A 22,851-nucleotide genomic window follows, 5' to 3' on the forward strand; every position below is an offset into this window, starting at 1 on the left:
AGGCATTACATACATAGGCTACATTACATACATACATACATACATACATACATACATACATACATACATACATACATACATTTTCACAAAAATACTAGATAAACTAAATAATAGAATAGTCATTTATTTTTATTCGAAATCGGCGCGAACAATTTGTCTTATCAACTTCTTCATTGAGAAAAAATAAAGTAACAGTTGAACGATATGGATTACATTACACGAGAATTACGAGATAAACCCCAACTGCGACCTTGTTCGCCAAAAATTGTCACTATGGATTTTTCAATTAAAAATTCCAGACGTGACCAGAACTCTAAAGCGGACTATCCGAGTGACAGGCTCATGGTATAGACCTTGCAGCCACCGCAGGGATTAGTAGGGGTATACTGATATCCTTCTGATCAGTTGCTCGTTCGGACGTAACTTCAAACATGTCGTTATTATCCCCAGATCACTCAACCAATTCCATGAGCACAGTATGTCTCACGGATGGCTAATCATTACGTCTGAATTTATCATCAGTTTCATAGGCATTTACAGTGGCACTACGCCTTTTCTTATTTATTTTCTCCTACTTCTGTCATTGACTTCTAGCAGAATGTGGTGCCCACAAGTGGCGAGGTAACACGTTAAAGTACAAAGTGTCCAACATGCCGGCTGTCCAACAGATCCTAATTTACCCTAATAAAATTTGTGTTCTTTCCTTGATGATTGTATTCTGTAATACAAAGTTATCTAGAACATTTCTTGGTTTTTATGGTAGTCTTGCAAGTGGAAAAAAAGGGGAGAGAATTATAATGCACCATATCGTGTAACAACAAAATATACAATATATGTGATGTAGATACAAGAGCATAACAAAATGCTTTTTGATACGTTCAGAAATCTGTATTGGTTCAGGAGATTGTCGAGGTCAAGGTGTTGAGAGTTTATACTTTATAGATAGAAAATTTGCTTCCTACTTTTGAACAGTAACCTGTTTTATAAATTCTAATTTTCAGCGTTCTTGTGAGCAGACTGGATGACAAAATCTTCTCCACCGAATAATAACAGACATTTCTCATGCAAATCTAGTCTTTCAGGTGAAGCTCCCTGTATAGCAGATTTGAATAATTTCGAGGGAAAAATTGTTCCGGGGCCGGGTACCGATCCCGGGACCACTGGTTGAACGTACCAGCGCTCTCCCAACTGAGCTACCCGGGAACTCCACCCGACACCGTCTCAACTTTTCCTTTTATATCCACATGACTCGCGTGGGCTGACGAAACGCCAGAGACCCACATCGAGTGCACACAAACTCTGTGTGACTTGGAATTGTGGCTTTCTGTTAATGTACACAGTGACGTATATATTATGCAAATCTAGTCTTTCAGGTGAAGCTCCCTGTAAAGCAGATTTGAATAATTTCAAGGCAAAAATTGTTCCGGGGCCGGGTATCGATCCCGGGACCTCTGGTTGAACGTACCAGCGCTCTCCCAACTGAGCTACCCGGGAACTCCACCCGACGCCGTCTCAACTTTTCCCTTTATATCCACACAACTCGCGTGGGCTGACGAAACGCCAGAGACCCACATCGAGTGCACACAAACTCTGTGTGACTTGGAATTGTGGTTTTCTGTTAACGTACACAGTGACGTATATATTATGCAAATCTAGTCTTTCAGGTAAAGCTCCCTGTAAAGCATATTTGAATAATTTCAAGGGAAAAATTGTTTCGGGGCCGGGTCGATGTGGGTCTCTGGCGTTTCGTCAGCCCACGCGAGTTGTGTGGATATAAAGGGAAAAGTTGAGACGGTGTCGGGTGGAGTTCTCGGGTAGCTCAGATGGGAGAGCGCTGGTACGTTCAACCAGAGGTCCCGGGATCGATACCCGGCCCCGGAACAATTTTTCCCTTGAAATTATTCAGGCATTTCTCATATTTATTCTGCGCTTAATCTCTTCCCGAGTGTCAGTTATATTTTATTATTAATGTTACTCCAAGGTATTTGAAAGAATAAATTTCCAAATTTTCTATTTCCATTTCGTACAATATTCTGGTCAAGAGACATAATCATATACTTTGTCTTTTCGGGATTTACTTCCAAACCAATCTCTTTACTTGCTTCAAGTAAAATCCCCGTGTTTTCCCTAATCGTTCGTGGATTTTCTCCTAACATATTCACGTCATTCTCATAGACAAGCAGCTGATGTAAAATTCCAAGCCCTCTCTGTTATCCTGGACTTTCCTAATAGCATACACTAGAGCATAGTTAAAAAGTAAAGGTGATAGTGCATCTCCTTGCTTTAGCCCACAGTGAATTGGAAAAGCATCCGACAGATATTGCTGCCTACCTAGACAGATATTGCTGCTTACCTAGGCGTGTTTCGGAAACAAAGTACATACCCAACGCACAATTTCTTTTAGACATCGAAATATTGGCAGGTACGCTACTTAATTGTGGATATTTATACTAATGCTATTTAATTACTCTACATTTAACTTGTCGGACCAAAAATGTATTTTAAATTTAGCAATTTATAACATACATTTACTTCATGGAAAAAGTGAGAGATAACTATAATTAAAGAATTAAATATTTGGACATAAATAACCATTGCAGACAGTATTTCTGCCTTAAAAACAAAAAACAAAGTTTGTTACGCAATCTATAAAAAACATATTTAGCATCGAATAATATAAAGTGGTAGCTTTAATACAGCTGAATGAAATTTAACATAAATATATCCAATCGGACTTCTGTTATAATCAACACACACATGATCTAAAAATTATTTAGCAAAAGTGTGATTAAACTTAAGATAAATCGTTGAGTTATTCCGTTTTCGTTTCTATACTTATAATTTCTATGGCTTATCTGTTCAATGAACTATATATATTTATCTGATAGAATATTTGCAGATGATAGGCATCAGAAATGAGTCTGAAGCATTTATAAATTAATTACACCAGCAGATACTATTGTAAATACTTCGCTCTAACGCGATATACGATAAAATTTGTGTGTAAGTTACAGCCTTTAAATTAATTAAAGGTATTGCGGAATGTATTAATTCATGTAGAAATATGTAATTGCATATTTCAAAGTGACATGGGCATTGAAATGCAGAGATCCAATCGTTACAGGCGAAATGACTGAGTAGGCAAGTGTTTTATATTAAAGTGATGCTGGTTTACATTCCTGCCACGTGATCTAATACCATGACAGGTGCCTCGTGATACTTATCAGTACCTCCAGGCAAGTTCCAGAGCACCATAGTAATGTAGGTTGCGTAGCTTCAGTCCATAACCTTCCGATTTCGCCAAATTATAACAATTTGACTATGCAGTGTTACTAAATAACGGTGCAAAACACTGAACATGTTATTCAGCTTGCTTCTACAATACAAGCTAAAGCAAGCAACAAGAGCGTTATGCTTGGAAATCACCTGTCCTTACACAGTAGATAAAATTAAAAAGAAAACGTTATTGCTAAAAAGAAAATTTTGTATCAATAGAAAACTAATAATTTCAAGGGGTTAGGCCTACCACCATTTATGAAAGAGGCGAGATCGAGAGGTCTGTTTGCGATATTAGTTAAGGATAAAATAAAGATTAATGGAAAACGATATGGCTTAGAATATTGTCAGAGGAACTTCAACTCACAGAAATCCCAGGTATCCGAGAGTAGAAATTTCCCGACGAGAGAAAAAAATAGTTCAATACATATTTCGTCCCCTACTAGAGTGAATACCGAACAATCGGAAGAGATTTTAGATGAGCTGGTTCGTGATAGCGAGGAACGATCGAGTCAGCAGAATGAAGTATGGACGGAATTAAATCAAACATCGGAGACTAGACAGCTGATGGACGAGCGTGACGACTGAGCAGGACCCAGTCAGGTAGCTGACTGCCACGTGGAACAGTAGACCGAGTAGGAAATCGCAGTAACATATGGTCCAGCCTACATAAGTCAGCGAGAAGAAGAAGAAGAAGAAGAAGAAGAAGAAGAAGACAAGAAGCTGAATCAAGAGGATTCTATGGGAGATCAAGAGAAGATGCGGTTAGTGTTCAGAGAAGACGTCAGGATGCGAAAAGTATGATGGGTGAAGGGATAATGATTTCGTCACCATAAGGCAGTATTTTATCGTTGACGGGTACATTTAAGGGCCAAAAAAGTTACAATCTTAGAAGTTGGTGCATGAGCGGTAAGAAATAAATAAAAGGTCTGAATGGAATTACAACAGGTAGTTTGGTGATTTTATGTCGTAAATCGTGTTTTAGTGTGATGAAAATGTGCTTAGGAGATAATAGATATAGAGATCAGTTAGGAAGTTATAAAATTGAAAAAAGATGTTGAGAAATTAAAAAGTGGCTAGTTAATAAATATAGTTACCGATTGAAGTTTATTGTAAAGAAGTAAGTCTTAGAAAGTGACGTAGTGAAGTTTATGAAAGATGATCTTAGTGATAGTATTTACAATTTTCTATAGCCTATTTTTTTTCTGAGTGTTGATTGTGGTTAAGAAATGAATGATCAAACTAAATTTAGTTAGCAAGATTAGAATGCTGAAAGGAACGTAAGTGTGGAACGATCAGATGGTGGGCATTTAAGATCAATAAGAAGAAATTGACTGTTTGCAGTTAAGTTAATAGCGAGAGTAGATGAGTTATGAGTTTAACAGGCTGTCGGGATTGCATGCTAATTGTAGGTAGGCCTATATGTAACAGAAAGTTATGGTGAAACCCGTATACTCTTACATAATTTGTGGTAAACCAAAACTAATATAAATATTGATGACAAAAATATGTACCTATCTAATTTCAAGGGAAAAATTGTTCCGGGGCCGGGTATCGACCCCGGGACCCTTCGCTTAGCGCACGAATGCTCTACTCACTGAGCTACCCCAGGAACTATACACGACGCAGTCACAATTTTATTCTTCCCTTTATATCCACACAAACAATTTTTCCCTTGAAATTATTCAAGCCTGTTTCACAGGGAGCTTCTACCTGAAATCCAGATCTGCATAAGAAAACTAACATCTGTGGATGGCAAAGTTATATTAGCAAATATGGAACATGATTGCAAAGGAAATTTCATATGTAACTTATAAGCCTGTATGGTTGCAAAGATACAACTCGAACATTTCTACTCGTACATAAAACCACAGAATTTTAAATGAAGTGGGTATGTAGACCTTTGGCTAGTATAAATTTAGGTTAGCTCAGTTGGTATAGCGCTGGCCTTCTATGCCCAAGGTTGCGGATTCGATCCCGGCCCAGGTCGATGGCATTTAAGTGAGCTTAAATGCTACAAGCTCATGTCAGTAGATTTACTGGCATGTAAAAATGCGGGACAAAATTTCGGCACATCGGCGACGCTGATATAATCTCGGCAGGTGCGACCGTCGTTAAATAAAACATAACATTAACATTAACAATCAAAATTTAATTTCTACACATCCATAATTAATTTTGTAATGAAATTTGGTATAGTCATTAGACAATAATTCTATGTTAATAAAGAATTTCTCGAGTCTAAAAGAATAATTGTTAAGAGTAATTATATTTTTAAATTGGTAGGGTGCAATTTATGTAGGGAAAATTGGGTTCTCTGATAGCCTGTACAAGTTTGCATATTTTTTCATGCTTTCTTCTGAGTTTAACAAATTTTAGAATTTTAAAGTGAATACATAATTAATGAGAACTACTTTTTTGTCATTTTTTCATGAATAGTAAATTTTAATTTTTTTCACAAATAATTTTAATGAAAAAGAACTTGAAGTGTTAAAACAGTGCTAAAAATAGAGTTTGTTCACCAGAATGAAATACACTTGTATACGAATTTTCGTAAATTTATCGTAAGAAAATTTAAATTACGGGAAAAGAGCGACAAACTTATCGAAGGCGAGAAGTTTTATCCACATTTAAATGGATAAGTAAATTGACAGTCTGACGTTTCAAGTCACAACTCCAGAAGTATTAGAGATATTAACAATTTCTAACATACTATTGAGAGAAGTACATTCAACAAAAAGAAAAAAAAATCACTTTTTCGACTTCCGATTATTTTGATGCTTTGTATTAGTAAAAAACAGCACAGCGTTAGCTGAATTATTAGGCTGTCTATTGTCTGCGTCGAAAACTTCAGTTCAAATTCGACCCGAATTCGCAGCAAACAAACAAACAAAGATTTGGAACAGATTTTCTCGGCATGTTCCTGTCTATTCCAGCCATTATTCTAGATTCATCCATTAATAATAATCATCATCATTCACCTCTATGTGATGCACTAAGGGCAGTATCCAAGACCGTCTCTATCTCCTCGTATAATGTAAATAGTACTCGATCTGAATCAAACTCACCTAAAGAACAGAAACAAAGTCTAAATTTGTTGTCGAGTATAATAAGCAATAAAGACGAATTTGAAGAACTAGTATTATGGGCAACATTTTTATGAACATTTTTAACAGATGGAAAGCAATCTAGCTAAGGCAGAAACAACTCAACAGAATTAATGTAAGAACGTTGCACAGAGCAAATAGCTAATAGAAATTCCAGAATATGGTTCTGATATCCGAGTCTTCTGGTATGAAACAATGAGACTGGTAAAAACTTTCCGACCACAAATAGATATAGAAGAAGCCTGAACTGCGTAATCTTGAAGGCAAATGGTGAGGAATTTTGAGTAAAATACTGTGATGATTGTGATCATGTGGTAATATTAATGAATAATAAATCATGCATGAGATCTCTAAATAAGCCTATTGATCAAGCTTTGGCCACGAGCCGCCTCTGCTCTTTGAAGCGTCTGATTGATACATCAGATCGGTTGTTAAACCGTTCGGGGCTTGGTGAAGCTGCACCGTATATCTGTCGTAGTGTCAGGGGAGACCCATAAAGCGAAACACGAGTAAACCTGTGTAAATCTTATCTCACCCCCTTCCGTCTTTCACGACGACACAAGCTGCTCCACTTCAACAAGACACCTACTAACAGTGTGTGTGCACTTTCATCGATACCTTTATTCCTACAATCCATGACAACTTACCTGCAAGATATAAAACAAACAAATTACCGGTACGTGATTTTCAGTAAAATAATACTCATACATAAAACATATTAAAATAAAAAGCTTATCATTCTTACACACTATGATGTTGCTCAAAACTTAAACAAAAAGTTATAGTCATTATTGATCATCTTTAATGAATAGGCTTACTACTAATGTATTAGTAACACTTCTAACACAGATCTAATCGACCCCAATTCGATTTCCAGACATGAACACACTCTTCTAGAGCAGAGGTGACTAAATTGGGTATCGTGATTACATCGTGTAATCAAAGACATTCATACTAGTAAGAGGAGTTTCCTGTACATTGCTCTCGGTCCCGCTCACGTACTGATGGTAAGCAGTGTCGGTACCATGTCGCTCTACAAATCCTCTGTCTCTGTCGTACAGATTGGGAGAGGAATTTATTCGCTGTTCTGTTTTAGTTGGTTATTTAACAACGTTGTACCAGTAAAATTTAGCGTTAATTGGATTGGTGATAGCAGGGTGGTATTTGGTGAGATGAGGCCAAGGATTCACTACAGATTATTTGAATGGTTCGGAGCCATAGTGGGCCAAGCGCCATTTATTAAAAACGGAGAAATCAAGGGTTAAAGTTAAGTGAATACCATAGTTTAATGAAGATTGACATAATAGGTAACATAATACGTAAGACAAAACAAAACCACAAAAACAGAAGAATACAACACAAACACATCAACACGAAAAATACATCACACTAACATACGAAAACAAAAACACACATAAAATTGCAACCTCATTCAAGAAATTAAATTACAACGCATAAAGAACAAATAACACTCTACAAAAACATCTCAACACACAAACAACACAAACAAACCAATACAACCGCACAGGCGTATACAAACTCAAATGTAACACCTGCAACAACTTCTACATGGGACAGACAGGCAGATCATTTCAAACACGTTACAAAGAACACATCACAGCCATAACAAAATTACAAAACACCTCCACATATGCAGAACATATCACAAATGCCAACCACACCTACAGAGACATCAACACAGACATGGAAATACTGCACATCCAACCAAAAAGCCAGAAACTCAACACACTAGAACAATATTAAATATACAGACACACGAAAACACACGCCAACGATATTCTCAACACACAACTCAATTTCAAAACACATACACTCTTTGACTCTACACTACGAACGCACCCTCACAGGAAACAAGAGGCGCCAAGACCAACAACGACTAGTTCTGAAGATGACACAAAATAGGTCGAAACAATGTTAACAAGATACGTTAAAATTTAACACAAGAAAGTTCTTATCATACATATTCCGAATTGATATATCATTTAGTTTTAATGTGTATACTTTATATCACTTGCTTTACGTTTCTATTGAATTAAGGTAATAACTTCATTTTAACTCTTGTTTTCTACGGTTTTAGTAAATGGCGCTTGGTCCAGTATGGTTCTGAACTCTTCATTTGATATACGCATTACAGTTTGGCAAAACCTCGGTAATCAGCCCAAGCGGGAATCGAACGTACTCCCGAGCGCATCTCTAGATCAGAAGACAAATGAGACTACCGCTTAAGCTGCGCTGGAGGCAGATTTTGCACATAATTGTTAACATTTCTGTCAATATTAAACATTAACATGTAGTCACCATGTCGATAGGTCACAGGTTAAAACAACACGGGGAAAACACAAGGGACTAGTATCGATGGTAGAAGCCAAGTTGAATGAATTTATAGCGAAGAACACTATCGCTTTGAATCGCACATACTTGTAGTAAGTTAATACGAAAATGTGTGTATGGATTTCAGCCATTTATTTCAAACATTAACAGTAATCTGCTAACATGTTTTAAACATTCATTACACAGTACTATGAAAGCTTAATGTATGACTCTGTTAAATATACTAGGAAATAAATTTTAAAAATTATAAAGGCGCCATCAATGCAATGCTGGAGTGATTGACAATTATGTCATTTATAACATGGTAATAAACCGGGAAACAATTTCCATGTCATTATCTTGGAATGGAAGTTTTAAATTTACGATCCCATTACAAAGGGGCATTAAGATATTTATATGATTCCTGGTATTATACAAGCCTGTGCTGCATCTCCGCGACAACAAAAGCCCATCTGTGGACAACACACACACATACACACATTGTCTCCATTGCTTGCTCTTAACAGTAGGTTTTAATTAAATTTAACGTGAATCTGAAATACACACTGGCAACAGGATAAAAATGAGAATTTTGTGTGTATGTGAGTGCGTGTGTGTGTGTGTGTATGTTTTTTTTTTTTTTTTTTTTTTTTTTGAACTGAGGGAAATAGCAAAAGCTATAGGCCTCAGCTGATGCCTTATTTACACTACACTTATTAAGGCGAGGCGATGTGAATACAACCTCTCTGGATGGACTTTCAGTTTTGCAAATACAACAAGTCCATCGCTGTGGAGTAGCGGTTAGCAAGCGGGCCCGAGTTCAAATCCTGGTGGAGACAAGTTGCCTGGTAGAGGTTTTTTTCCGGGGGTTTCCCTCAACCCATTACGAGCAAATGTTGGGTAACTTTCGGCATTGGACTCTGGACTCGTTTCTCTGGGTATGATCACCTTCACCTTATTCAGACGCTATATAACTATAGCAGGTGAAAAGGCGTCGTAAGATAACCGATAAAAACAACACCACAAAGATTGTCCAGACTTCTGGGATGTTTAACGCGGACATATTGTACCCTCTGACAAGGCGTCTATACCCTTTTTTTTTTTTATTGGACATGACAGTTTAGCGGCCGAGCTTGGAACTACAGCGCTATGTTGCCAATATGAACTACCACGCTGACAGCCGATGAAAGCTAGCAATTATTGATGTTAGATAAAACAGTCATTCACAATTGACGGGAAGATAAAAAAAACAATACAAAATTCGACAAAGAATAAAAGACGAAACGTATTAATGCTAACATTGTGTGCACAATAAATGTCGCCAAAAGAGCTATTGAGCACTCACCACGTGGGAATTGTAACTTTGGCAACTCAACCGTTGTTACCATAGCAACAGTTTACGACGCTATTTGACATTCAGTTGGTTTTTCCGATCGCAGTGCTAATGCCATGTCCCATCTTTCAAAAAATAGGTATAGAGACTCTCTGCTTACACCAGTGGTCGTCAGCATTCGCTGAAATGGGTAAAGGGTAACGAGTGCAAAGTAATATGATCCGTCGTACTGAAGGGAGAGCTAGAAAGCATACCCGCAGCAGCCACAATTGCACGCCAGTGCAATGTCTTATCAGCGGGTAAGAGACGCTAGCCCGAGGGTGCACTGTGCTGATGACTGCTGGCTACACAATCAAATGCGAACACAGGCTTAAAAGAGATTCTACGTCACTGTTACACTTCTTTTAAAGGCTATAAATTCTCTTGTCTCACATGGCTGGTGTAGACAGTTACCAATGTTCACAAGATATTGTGGATATCACAATGCAGCCACGATTACAAGTGGCTCCCGTCAAATGAATGTTCTCAATCGTACAAATCAATCGTGTATTATTAACTTCCACCAACAGAATGACCTTCGACTAGCGCCGGAAACGCTTAACTGGGCATTCCGGACTGGTATCAATGCACGTTTGCGATCAATTAACAGAGGGTAGTAGTAATATGGCTGTTTCCAGTCAGCATCACCGAAGTTATTATGCCAACTTACAACCATATTTTTATTTTTTCATTATTCGAAATATAAAGAAAAATTACTGTGATGCTGCAAAAAATGTCGCTGAAACATGCGGTTTCGGACTCACTGAAAACTGTATACAGATAAAAAAAATGAGAGACTGTACTGGAGTTACGTCCGCAACACAGGGATGCTTTCGAATGAAACAACGGTTTACAGGAAAAGAATAATATTATTTCTAACTGATTTCTATTTAGTAAATTCGTACTCTTCTTGACAAACATCAACACAGGGATGCTTTTAAATGAAACAACGGTTTACACGAAAAGAATAGTATTATTTTTAACTAATTTCTACTTAGTACATTCATACTTTTCTTGACAAACATTACCTTATCCTGGTGTAATATTTTTAATATAATTTTGTAACTTAGGTTCCACCTGCGGGAGAGGTTTGCTTGAGAATTTGGGAAGTGGTTTTCAAGGAAATTTAAATAATTTATCTTATTGAGTTCGTCCATGGAGACGAAAATTAATTTTGGATTGAGATTCATGTAAACACGAATTCTATCGATATGACACTACTATGCACATACGCGACCGCCATTTGTCTGAACTTTTGTGAAATCAAAATTGTGCCATTGATTTAAGTCGTGTCTCAAAGCCACATTTTCAGCTGAAGTGAGCTAGACAGTTTTCTAAAAATCGGAAGTGACGACAGAAGTCATGATCCAAAGCTACAAAGTGCATAGCAATCAAGTTAGTAGTAGCTAGTAAACGAAAATTTTTGCTTATTTGATGACTTGTTCATTAAACAAACATGGATACCTCACTGGCAATTGAGGTTATGACGTCTGAAGATGTTTTGGAAGTGAAATAATATAAATATAATGTAGAATAACACGTTAACTTTGAACATTGATATTGTTAGTATCTTCTTTACATTGTTTTAAACATTATTGTAATATATTAGACCCTTATCTTTTCCGCAAAACTCATAATGAAACTACATTAGGACATTGCCTTCTTAATTCAGTGCTGCACCGTGATGTCATAGTTTTTAGAAAAATAATCTATGAAGAAGGCCGTGTTTTAAGCATAGCCTACATGTCTAAAGCTCCTAGTGCATACCTGCGCGCTCGCTCCTTCCGAGCGGGAGAGCCGTGTTTGCCGCTCGCCGAAATGGAGAGGAAGATATGTCAGAATGACATAGACTTGCTATAGGTAGAGGAGAGGGAAACGACCACTCAGTTATCTAGTGGAGTGTAGTAGGGGAGAGTCGGGTAGTATCGGACATCGGGTAATATCGGACAGTGAGTTTCTTTCATCTACTACACGATGATAGTACCTGATTGACATGGTTACGTTTCTGTGATGTCGCATAGAGAAACGTAACCATGTCATTCAGGTACTACCATATGATGGTAGATGAAAGAAACGCACTGTCCGATACTACCCGATGTCCGATACTACCCGACTCTCCCCTATGCAGGCCTATTCTCAGTAACTGTTTCACGTTGCTTACCTACTGCTACAGTACGGTATGGAGGAATCTAAAAGACGAAACTTAGCATTTAACATTTAACGATTTACAGCTCGAACTTACTGATCTTCCATGTGACCTAAGGGCTAAAGATCGTTTGAATAATACTACTAGCCTGGTTGAGTTTCACAATATTAAACATTAGCAATAATACCCACGACTACACAGGCTGGCTGTGAAAATGATTGCTATGTTTTACTCAACATTTATATTTCTGAGCAACTGTTTTCTATAATCAACTTTAATAAAGGCAGACATCGAACATCTGTAACTGATGTTTCATTACGATCAGTAGGCTACTGTCCCTTTCAGCTGCCAACAGCATAAAACCTCATTTTGATGTACTGATGAATAAGAATATAACAAAATGATATTGTACATTTAAGTAGCTTTAGAATTTATATTATTGTAAAATAAATATTTCTATATTAATTAATAATAGTCCAAGATAGTTTTGCAAACACTGAACGAGAATTCATTTCATAAACACCCGTAATAGTACTTCCTTTTATGTATATTTTATACGAGATCACCCCTTCTTCCAGTCCACCCTTATACAGAGCGCAGCTAATATCTGCATTCCGCTCATGAGCTGTGAGCCGGCTCAGAGAGCTCAAACCTTGTGCAGGCCTGTCCTAGTGTGTAGCTCACTTGTCACCTAGTTGTTAGTCACTAGTGTGTAGTATGTACTTCAGCTTTGAGACACTGTCTTAGTGACTCAATCGGCATCTTTGCAGCGTTCCAGCCAACTCCGTATTCGCTCAGCACCACTCAGTGGTCCCTCATTTTGTTTGGTGTTTTATCTTCCTGCTTCCAGCACCCGAATCTTACAGGTTTTGAATATTTTCCTTGTAAATGTTTCGAGGTCTATCATGAGGGACTGAACAGTAGTTTGCGGGATTGCAAGCTTCCGATCTAGCACTGAGCAGCAATGGGGTCATGAACTTGCTTGGTTCAGCTACTTCAAAATCTTTTTTATACACTTCTTCAGCGTGCATTGAGCTTTTAATACGAGAAGTTAAAACGCTCGTAACATTATATGGACGGTATTCATTTCTATCCGATTAGAGTATTATGTACTTTACAGGTATCCATTTATATCTATACGCTTTTACTATCTTTAATGATCAGATAACCATGGAAATATTTATGTTGCATCACAGTTCAACTTTCCTACACTAAAATTGCTCAGACAGATAATATGTTGTATTAGATTAGAGTCAGGAGAAGAAATTTTATAGTTCCTAACATCTTATATTTGGATCGCCAAGATTCACACTTCCTTATTTGGTAGTCATGCACATTATCTCATTCTGAATGAGACATTGATTTCCATATCCTAACGGGGATTTTATTAATTCTTTTATATGCTATTTAATTATACAACTAAACAAATTATTGAAGTTTATGACGCGGAGACAGAAACATTTGACTCCAACAAATCTTCAGCTAAGGTAACATGGAACACGATGCCGACAAGTAAAAGTCCTTGTCCCAGGAGAAATTCGATTTCACGATCATCATTGTCTGCAAATAGTCTACGTTTTAACTTGTGCGTACAAAATGCCAGGGCCTCTGTTTTAATGAAATAAGTAATTTATATATAAGTTAAGTGAAATACAGCTTGTTATATATTTTATTATTTATGGTTATGTTTTAAACAACCTTGTTTATAGTTACAAGCATTTTTTCATATGTGGGTGGATCTGTAATCAAAAATGTAAAATATGAAAATGGAATGATGGCAGAGAAAATAAACTATATCGAAAAAAAATCTACCCCCAATAGGCCTATCAACTATGTCCAATGCAAGTTTCAGTTTAAATTGCTCGGCTTTGAAATTTACTCTACACTGAGGACAACAGTTAAGCTAATTGTGTATTATTATTATTATTATTATTATTATTATTATTATTATTATTATTAGTGTCATTATTAATAAAAAAGAGACTCTTTTTCAACAGCAAAGATTGATTAATTGAAACATTGGAATATATACAATTTTGTTATGTTCAATCCATGATGTATACGGAGCAAGAGAAAACAGCCGACTAGCCAAAGTCAGTGTAACTTCTTTTTTTTTTATTAGTTTATCGTACCAGCACACAATGCAATGGTTGCTAAGAAGACAGCCCTGTATGGCTATAGTCGGCTGTTTAGTTCTGCTCCGTACACATCCCGGATTCAATAAAGAACTCTTAATTTATTTTGTCACTAAAATGATATTTATAACTTCCAAATTGAACATTTAATTCGCCTGATTCAATAACAAACAAAATACAATAATACTGATATGTACAGTAGTGGCAAAAAAAAACCGGACCGACCCTTGTAGCTGATGAGCTATGTCAGCAGTCGAAACTACAACAATTTCAATAGATTACTCGCTATCTTATGAATGCGGGCGTGGCATGCGCAGTGGCTCATTTCGGGGACTTTGATTATTCCGTCGGTCCGGTTTTTTTGCCACTACTGTACAGTCTTAGAAAAAAATGTTATATCACAGCTATTTTGTAAGTCCCAGAAAGAAGGCAGTGCGCATGATCAAACATATAACAAAACAAAACTAATTTTATTACCTCAACTAGTCGTTCTCTTGCGAACTAGGTCGCTCGTCCTCTGATCGTGCGCACTGCCTTATTTCTGCGACTTAAAGTATCTGTGAGACAAAATTTGTTTCTAAGACTGTATATTTATTATCAGACAATACATCTCACGTGATGATGTGTCAGAGAAGAATAATTATTTGTAAGCAACTGAAGTCTGACTAGTGTAACATATAGGTAGTCGGCGATGTATGCAATGAAGGGGGAAAGAAAACTGTCCATCCTACTCCATTACTTCCTGCCTTAGTTACCTCATGAGTGGTGCCTTGTTGGTATCACTTGTGAGGTTTAGACTTGTCTTTGGACAATTGCCTAAACAACAAACAATAGTATTAATATTAGTAATATCATCATCATCATCCTTCACGAATTAGGCCTCTGTAGACCTGTTTCGGCCCCATCTAGCAGTAATAATAATATAGCAGTAGTAATAATATATCTCAAACCGAATTAGAACAACTGGATGGAACAATAAGATAACAGTATTAATTTTGGATATTAATAGTAATGATATTAGTAATATTATATCCTAAACCTAATTAGAACTGGATGGAACATATTAATTAGAAAAATAAACAGTTTTCATTTCAAATTCTGAAGTATTGTCTAAAATGAAGAGACCATTAAACAGATTATGAAAGAATGGAAATAAGTAATAATAATAATAATAATAATAATAATAATAATAATAGTCAACATATGGGTCGTAATATTTTATAACAATTTAATTTCTTTTCTCCTTGCAGACTCGGTTCTCCGCTCCCCCGCTAGTGGAAGTTCATACCAGCACAAAACAGCATCTCTAGTGGCCATGGCTAGCGGTGCTGGCAGAATGGGGTTCTTTCCTCCACATCCGCAGCTATCTCAAGGATTCAGTCATTCGAATCACCAGCATCAGCAGCATCCCAGCTACAACACCAACACCAGTACGACTTCTGGACGACTGGTTGCCCTTCACCAGCTCCATGCCGCTGCCGCAACCACCACCGCTTCGTCCCCTACAACCTCCAGCACCCTCGCCGTGAAAGGAAGCCTAAGTCACCCACAATCACCTTGGACAAATTTCATGATCTCCTGCAGGCCACATCATCACAGCAGCCTACCCTACCATCCTCGCTACGGGGCTCTCATGATGTCTGAAACTGGTTTCAGCAATGGTCAGCTACCTGCCGAAGCACACAGCTCTTATCTCCTACAGAATCCTCACAGCAACAGCAGCAGTGTCGCAGGCAGCGAGGATGATTCGATGGATAAAAGCGAAGAAGGCGAAGAAGAGGAGGATGAAGACATTAGGATGACACCGGAAAGGAGGAAAGAAGTCCAAGAGAGTCAACAAACAACCCAGCAGCAACAACAGCCTCAGCAGGAGAAGAAACGTAATCCATATTCAATAGAAGAACTTCTCAAGAAACCAGAAAACACGAAAAAATCTCCCCCACCGCCGGCGACTGTGTCCTTGCAGACCATGTTGCTACAGCCCCCATGTGGTCTCCTTGTAGATAAACCCTGTACTTGCAGTCTGGTGTCAGCAGCAAGGACCCACAGCGACCAGGACACAACTGGGATTGATCTCACAGAAGCATCGCCATCGTCCTCTTCAACTTCTCCACTCACAATTCCCACAGCGATCTCGCAGACAGAAGCTTTTCACAAGCCCACAGCTACATGTAACACGTAGTACGTGTCACCGTGTGGTATTAGAAATTACCAAGTTTGATGTCAAACGGGTATCAAAGAACTTATCTCAAGAATTCTCAGATGATGCTTTCAAATACTGAGTGAGTTTTCAAACGTACTAGTTGGCACAACTCTAAAATATTTAAAAACATTGTGTGTCAAGTCTAATATATGTCGAACTAAGCGTCACTCGACATGTTAGACATTAGATCAGTTACAGTATTGTTAGAATTCCCAGAAAGAAGAAAGAAGTCCTGCTCTGAAGCTTTTTTTGTACGTGTAAGTCAGCGATAGTTAAACTTCTCACAACAGTGTAGTGAAACACACTTGAAGTCGAGTGTTAGAGACTTTTTATCGTAAAATTCCGTAACATTCAACAAGTTTAGAAGCAATAAACGTAAAGCTTAAAGACACCAACAATCAAATTCTTCGAAGTCACAGATTAGAAAGCATCTCATATTCATTCACTCAGAGTGTTCTACTGCAAGGCCAGCTTTCTCCAATCTTTCCTATTTTCTGCCTTCCTCTTTGTCTCCGCATATGATCCATATATCTTAATGTCGACTATCATCTGATATCATCTTCTAGGCCGAACTCTTCTCCCATTCACCATTTCTTTCAGTGTATCCTTCAGTAGGCAGTTTCTTTTCAGCCAATGACCCAGCCAATTCTTTTTTTCCTCTTCCTGATCAGTTTCAGCAATATTGTTTCTTCATCCACTCTTTCTATCACAGCTTAATAACAATTATTTCATTGGAAACAAAGTGAATTTCTACATACATGCTCATTTTCGTTTCATAGCTCATATATTTATTTTGACACTTTTCTACGACTGAAAAGTTTTAGTGACACACCATCTTCTTCATTCGTGGTCAATGCTTCGGATTTTTAAGGCGATGTTCGTCCAGCGATCATTGTCGATCTACACTGTCGTTATGTTTCTACATCACGATCATAATCGTCCATAGGCTGTTTTATTTAATGTGTGTGTCAATCTTCGTACAATTATGAAAATTAACTGCAAGAGAAAAAGTGCTTTGGTATTATATTATTTTTAATTGTCAAAAAGCATTCTCTAATTGAAAGAATTGTAATTTCCACAGCATTTAGAGATACATATTATTAAAATATTTCATAACCTAGCGCATTGTAAATATTATGGTAAATCGACGTATCGAAACAGTATTACTTCTAATTTCTATTCCATGACGCTACAACTACACGACGGGCAAAGCAGAGCCTAGAACCTGCCATCTAGTAGTCGACTGCGTAACTATAAGACTAGATCGTGATCCTGCATTCCGTTGAAAAAATGTATTGGGCATAGCTGGAAATCAAACGCGGGATCTCGTAATTCATAGCCGTAAAAGCTAACTATTATAGCAAGAGGGTAATCGTCATGCTATTTAACTTTTACAGTAATTTTTAACATAATTTATTTCATATAAGAACACAGCGATTCGGTAGACTTTCAGCACTTACTTTCGGGTTTGAAAATTTACGACACGTTTTGATGAATATATTTAGGATATAATTGACAAACTGTTCATGATTTCGGATTACTTAAACATGGCCATCTTTATGGTCTTCTTCGAGAAATGTATTCAGTGCCTGACCGGCGCCAACCGCTCGTCATGAAATTTCTTCAGAATCAATCAACAGTGATGATCGTCGAAGATGGCGATCTGCCCCACCATTCAGCCTCTAAGGCTGGTTCACAATAAACCGGGAACGAAAACGACAACTAGAACGAGAACGGAAATAGTGTTAAAATATATTTAAATGTGAGCATTCACAATTAACTCTCACGTTCCTGTTCCAGGGCTCCGGCAAGCTTCTCGTTAATTGTGAATGCTCACATTTAAATACATTTATTTTGACAATATTTCCGTTCTCGTTCTCGTTGTTTCGTTCCCGGTTTATTGTGTACCAGCCTCAAATAATACAGTCTCATTAACTGAATAGAAAACATGACGACGATCGCAGGCGATATTCTTACAGCGATCACTGTCGTAAACAAACCATAAATTAAGGAGAGGAGAACTTGCTATAATTTAGATTGATAATCTAAAAGAAATCTGTAAAACTATTTGAATTCGTTCCATCTATATACTTTTTACAGATTTTTCCTCCTAGTACGAGTATTTATTCAGTAACTCAAAATTTCTTTAACCATTTTTTAAATTTAGGCTTATCCATTTGGAATTCTATTTGCTCTTGAAACTCCTTCAACAGACTGAATAACTATCATCTCGTATCCGATAATTTTCGCTTTATTATCTTATTTTGGATGTCAGTGACATTCAAAGGCATAGCATGTTGTGAAAAAAATTAAATAAATTTGTTACTTCGTAAATTATATAAGAATACAAATTCATTTTTATGTAGGCCTAATATAAATTTAAACACTCTTTTTCGTAAAATGTTTTTCAGATTATAGAGTGAGAAGTGAAATACTGTAGCACAACACTGAAGGTATTTCAATACAAAATTTTTCTTATTTTACTTATTGAGTAGCCTAACTGAAATTTTAAAATCTTTCTTCATTTAGGCTTATTAATTTGAAATTTAATCTGCTCTTGAAACTCCTACGACAAAATGGCAAACTTTCCTCTCGTTCCCTTAATTTTCGCTTCAATATCAGTCAGTGACATGAAGACAAATTTTGCATTAAAAAATTGATATAGCTACATTTGTGACTTCAGAAAATACACAAGAATATAAACGCATTTTCTTTTAGATAGGGTTACTAAAAGGGTTACGATGAGGTATAATCTTATTTATTATTTCAGAAATATTCTTCTTCATCTCATTCTTCTGGGCCTTTTTCCATAGAAGTTTATTTAAATGCCCGGCTGAATATTTTTCAGCTTATTATCTGAAAAGTTACAACACTGAAGGCAGTCAATCTTTTCATGATAATTTCAGTACAATTTGTAAAATAACAAAAGAAAATATCATAAATATAATTATAAAATAAAAGAGTATCGGTACCGAAATCTTTCCTCGTCACTCTAGTAACTACAAATACAATGGATCCAAGTTAAATTTTCAGTAAGGAATTAGAGATTTCTTTTCACTGATAAGGACTGGGCGCTTATCTTTGTTCGGTGTTTGCTCTCTGTGGTCTTAAGCGGAATTAGGACGAAACATCACTAACAGCCAAATCCTTTAAATTATAAATAGTGATGATAATAATGATTATGATGACAAAGCTGATGTAATTAATAGTACTAATGTTACATGGATGATCCACTTGCTCTAGTCGTTATATCGTCAATGTCGTTTAAGGGAAAGCTCTTGTATAGTTTTGAGAGTACAGTAGAAACTCAATTACCCGGAACTTAGTTATCCGGATCCTCAATTATCCTGTTATCGACTATTAGTGACAGTCGCTTTGATTAGTGTTCTGTGTGCGTGATATCGAACTCAAAGCGGAAAAGAGTTGTGTTAACGATCAAGAACAAACTGGAGATTTTTGGATCGTTTAAAGAAAGTCGAATCGGACCGTCCACTAACGGAAATTAACGGTGTGGGAATCCACGATTTCGGACATTAAGAAACAATTCAAGTCTCTCTCGACATTCGCGAGCAAACTTGGCGGTGATGAAGGTAGTTTCTGGAGGCCTACAACCGTTCAACGAGGTTGAAACTCTTGCACACGTCCTAGGATCCTGTCAGCATGGCGAAGTTCTGCGAAACGCTAGACATCTCCAAGTACATCAATTATAGCCACTGCCCTTAAAGATGCCGATTACAACACCTTTGAAGAAGTATATGGTCTCTCCGTCACTGGCAGTACACGGCGCATAGATATAATAGATTTCAAGGAATCTACAAGATCTGGATTCATAATTGATCCCAGTGTGCATTTCGAAATGAATGAGAAACAGCCAGCAGAAGTGGATAAGGAAAAAAATAATATCTATAATCCTACCATTCCCTATTACCTCCAAAAGTACCGGCTAAAATAGCTTGAAGTAATCGGACTTCTGGTTAGAGCAAGAGGTATCGCTACTCTCTTCACGAAAAATGTGTTTAAGAGGCTTGGAATACCGACATCTATTATTCCAATTGTAACCTTAACTGCATTGAAAGGATCAATTGCTCTCCTGAAGCATCACCTATAATTCGAAATGAAACTAAGTTCATTAGTATTCTTTATTTTTTGTAACACTTACCTCTCTCTCTAAAACTCTATATATTTCCGCTAATCTAAAAATGTATTTGCAGCTATGTACTTGTAGGAGTTTCATTGTCAAAACAAAATCAATGGTTTATTGAACTTGTAAACATTTATATGGCAAGTTCTCTTTGTCCCTTGTGGCAGCCTACGAATGGTGAGAAGATTTCTAAATTATTTGAAATTCTTGGTTATATTGTTTTAAAATTTTAAATTCGATTAATCGGATATTAGATTATCTGGACGATCTCTGGTCACAATTAGTTCGGATAATCGAGTTTCTACTGTATATTAAATTAAATAATTTATTCAGTAAAGGGAACTTAAGTTTAAGGTAAATTAGAACCTAATGTATGTACTCTTCACGTATGGTACAGTAAAATTTATCTTAGAAAATAATTACGTAGTTTCAAAGAAACGCTTAAATCGAGTTCTTTTGTTTGTGACTTCGAACAGTAAGTTATAACGATTAATTTTAATGTTAAAAATTGCTCCCGCTGACATATATAGAGTAACAGAAACATAAACTTTGAAATCCACCGCGCCTCCATAAAGATAGTCGTACACTACGGTTTCAATTAGCCTCTGACACGTTTCCACGGAAACGCACCACTTGATGAACACTTTATATTTCATCCGGGTGTCAATAGTCTCAACCGAGACAGGTCGACAACCGTTTAATGGGCTGTTGACGACATCGAACTGCTCATTACCTTGTTAATACAAGCGTTCCGTCAACCAGACTGAGAATCAATAAGAAATATGGACAAGAAAAGATGCGCCGCTTCTGTGAACTGACGATCGTTTCAAGAAAATCTTCAGTCTGTATGAGACCATCACTTCAGAAAGTCTACAGTTACTATGTTACCTGTTGGAAAAATAGCGAACTATGGCACACCAGTTGTAAATGTACCTAATGTACTATATTTTTAATCAATATATTTCACGAGTGATCTCTTATTCAAAATTTGTTTTAATTCATTGTTACAAAGTGAAAGTATAAGTTGTTCGCCTTTGGTATCATGTAATCTTTGTCAAAGTCTAGGTTTATTATTATTATTATTATTATTATTATTATTATTATTATTATTATCATTATCATCACCATGATTACTATCATTATCATCATTATTTCAACTAAAGTGCGATCAAGCGTTCAGTCGTATCAATGAAATACTCTTCTAAACATTTTTTCTGGGACGTTAAGCCTGACGGCCCCCTTGGTCCTATTCGACAGGAATAGGCTACGTGCCGGCACCGGTTTCCTCTTCTCCCTTCCTCACCTTCATCATCATCCTCACCCATTCCCTACACTACATTTACACTCACTCTAGTACAGCTCATGCATTTTGTCAAGACACTCTCCCTCTCTTCCTACAGAGCTGCGCACGAGATCGGATGAGTCTACTTACGAATTATAGGGAAATGGGTTAGTTTTTGCCTTGAACTCTGTAGACACACGCCCGACCTTCCCTTCTACTCCTACCCTCTCCAAAGAAACTATGTTCCCGTTCTACACAAAATGCATTACCTGTACACGACAGATACATATCATGCATAACGTGGCCCGCCGAAGTGGTGCGCAACTTGAAAATGGATCATAGTCCTGTCATCTATCCGCAATATGCGGAACTCGAATCACGCAAGTGATGTGGGTAAACATTACATACTGTCCGTTACTCAGGAGAAGACGAGCGGAAAGAATTTGACCTTCTTGACTATCGCTGCTGATTATTATAAACATCGCTCATATAAGCATCCCAGTAGCCAGGTTATTACTCGTGCAGGAAACATGAGTAACAATGCGTATGGAAATTAAAGGTAAGTTGAACAGAAGGAGACCTAATGTTTCCGCTTACTGCAGTACAAATATTGCGCGTGTTGTCGTACGTTATCTGTTCACATCCCTTCCTCCTCAGTCCGCTCTCTTCTTCTCCTGAGTCACCGACAGTACACACACACATTTTACGCCATTTTGACAATCGCAGAGATCATATAACATCACTCCTATCAACATACGAAGGATGAAATACGGTAGATAGGAATTTAGTAGAGGTTATTCTTATTTAATAATAATAATAATAATAATAATAATAATAATAATAATAATAATAATAATG

The 22,851-nt window shown here is 37.1% G+C and overlaps 1 protein-coding gene across 1 annotated transcript in view; it reads left to right on the plus strand.

Moving 5' to 3' along the window:
- The window catches only part of Poxn (Pox neuro), a 376,716-nt gene extending 354,471 nt beyond the window's left edge, over positions 1-22,245 (plus strand). The window contains exon 5 of the mRNA XM_069826012.1: positions 15,618-22,245. Coding sequence (XP_069682113.1) covers positions 15,618-16,549 — 932 coding nt within the window. The 3' untranslated portion in view covers positions 16,550-22,245. The remainder of the gene's footprint in view (positions 1-15,617) is intronic.
- Positions 22,246-22,851: the final 606 nt, after the last annotated feature.

The sequence above is a fragment of the Periplaneta americana genome, chromosome 5, assembly GCF_040183065.1.
Source record: "Periplaneta americana isolate PAMFEO1 chromosome 5, P.americana_PAMFEO1_priV1, whole genome shotgun sequence".
Taxonomy (NCBI): Eukaryota; Metazoa; Arthropoda; class Insecta; order Blattodea; family Blattidae; genus Periplaneta; species Periplaneta americana.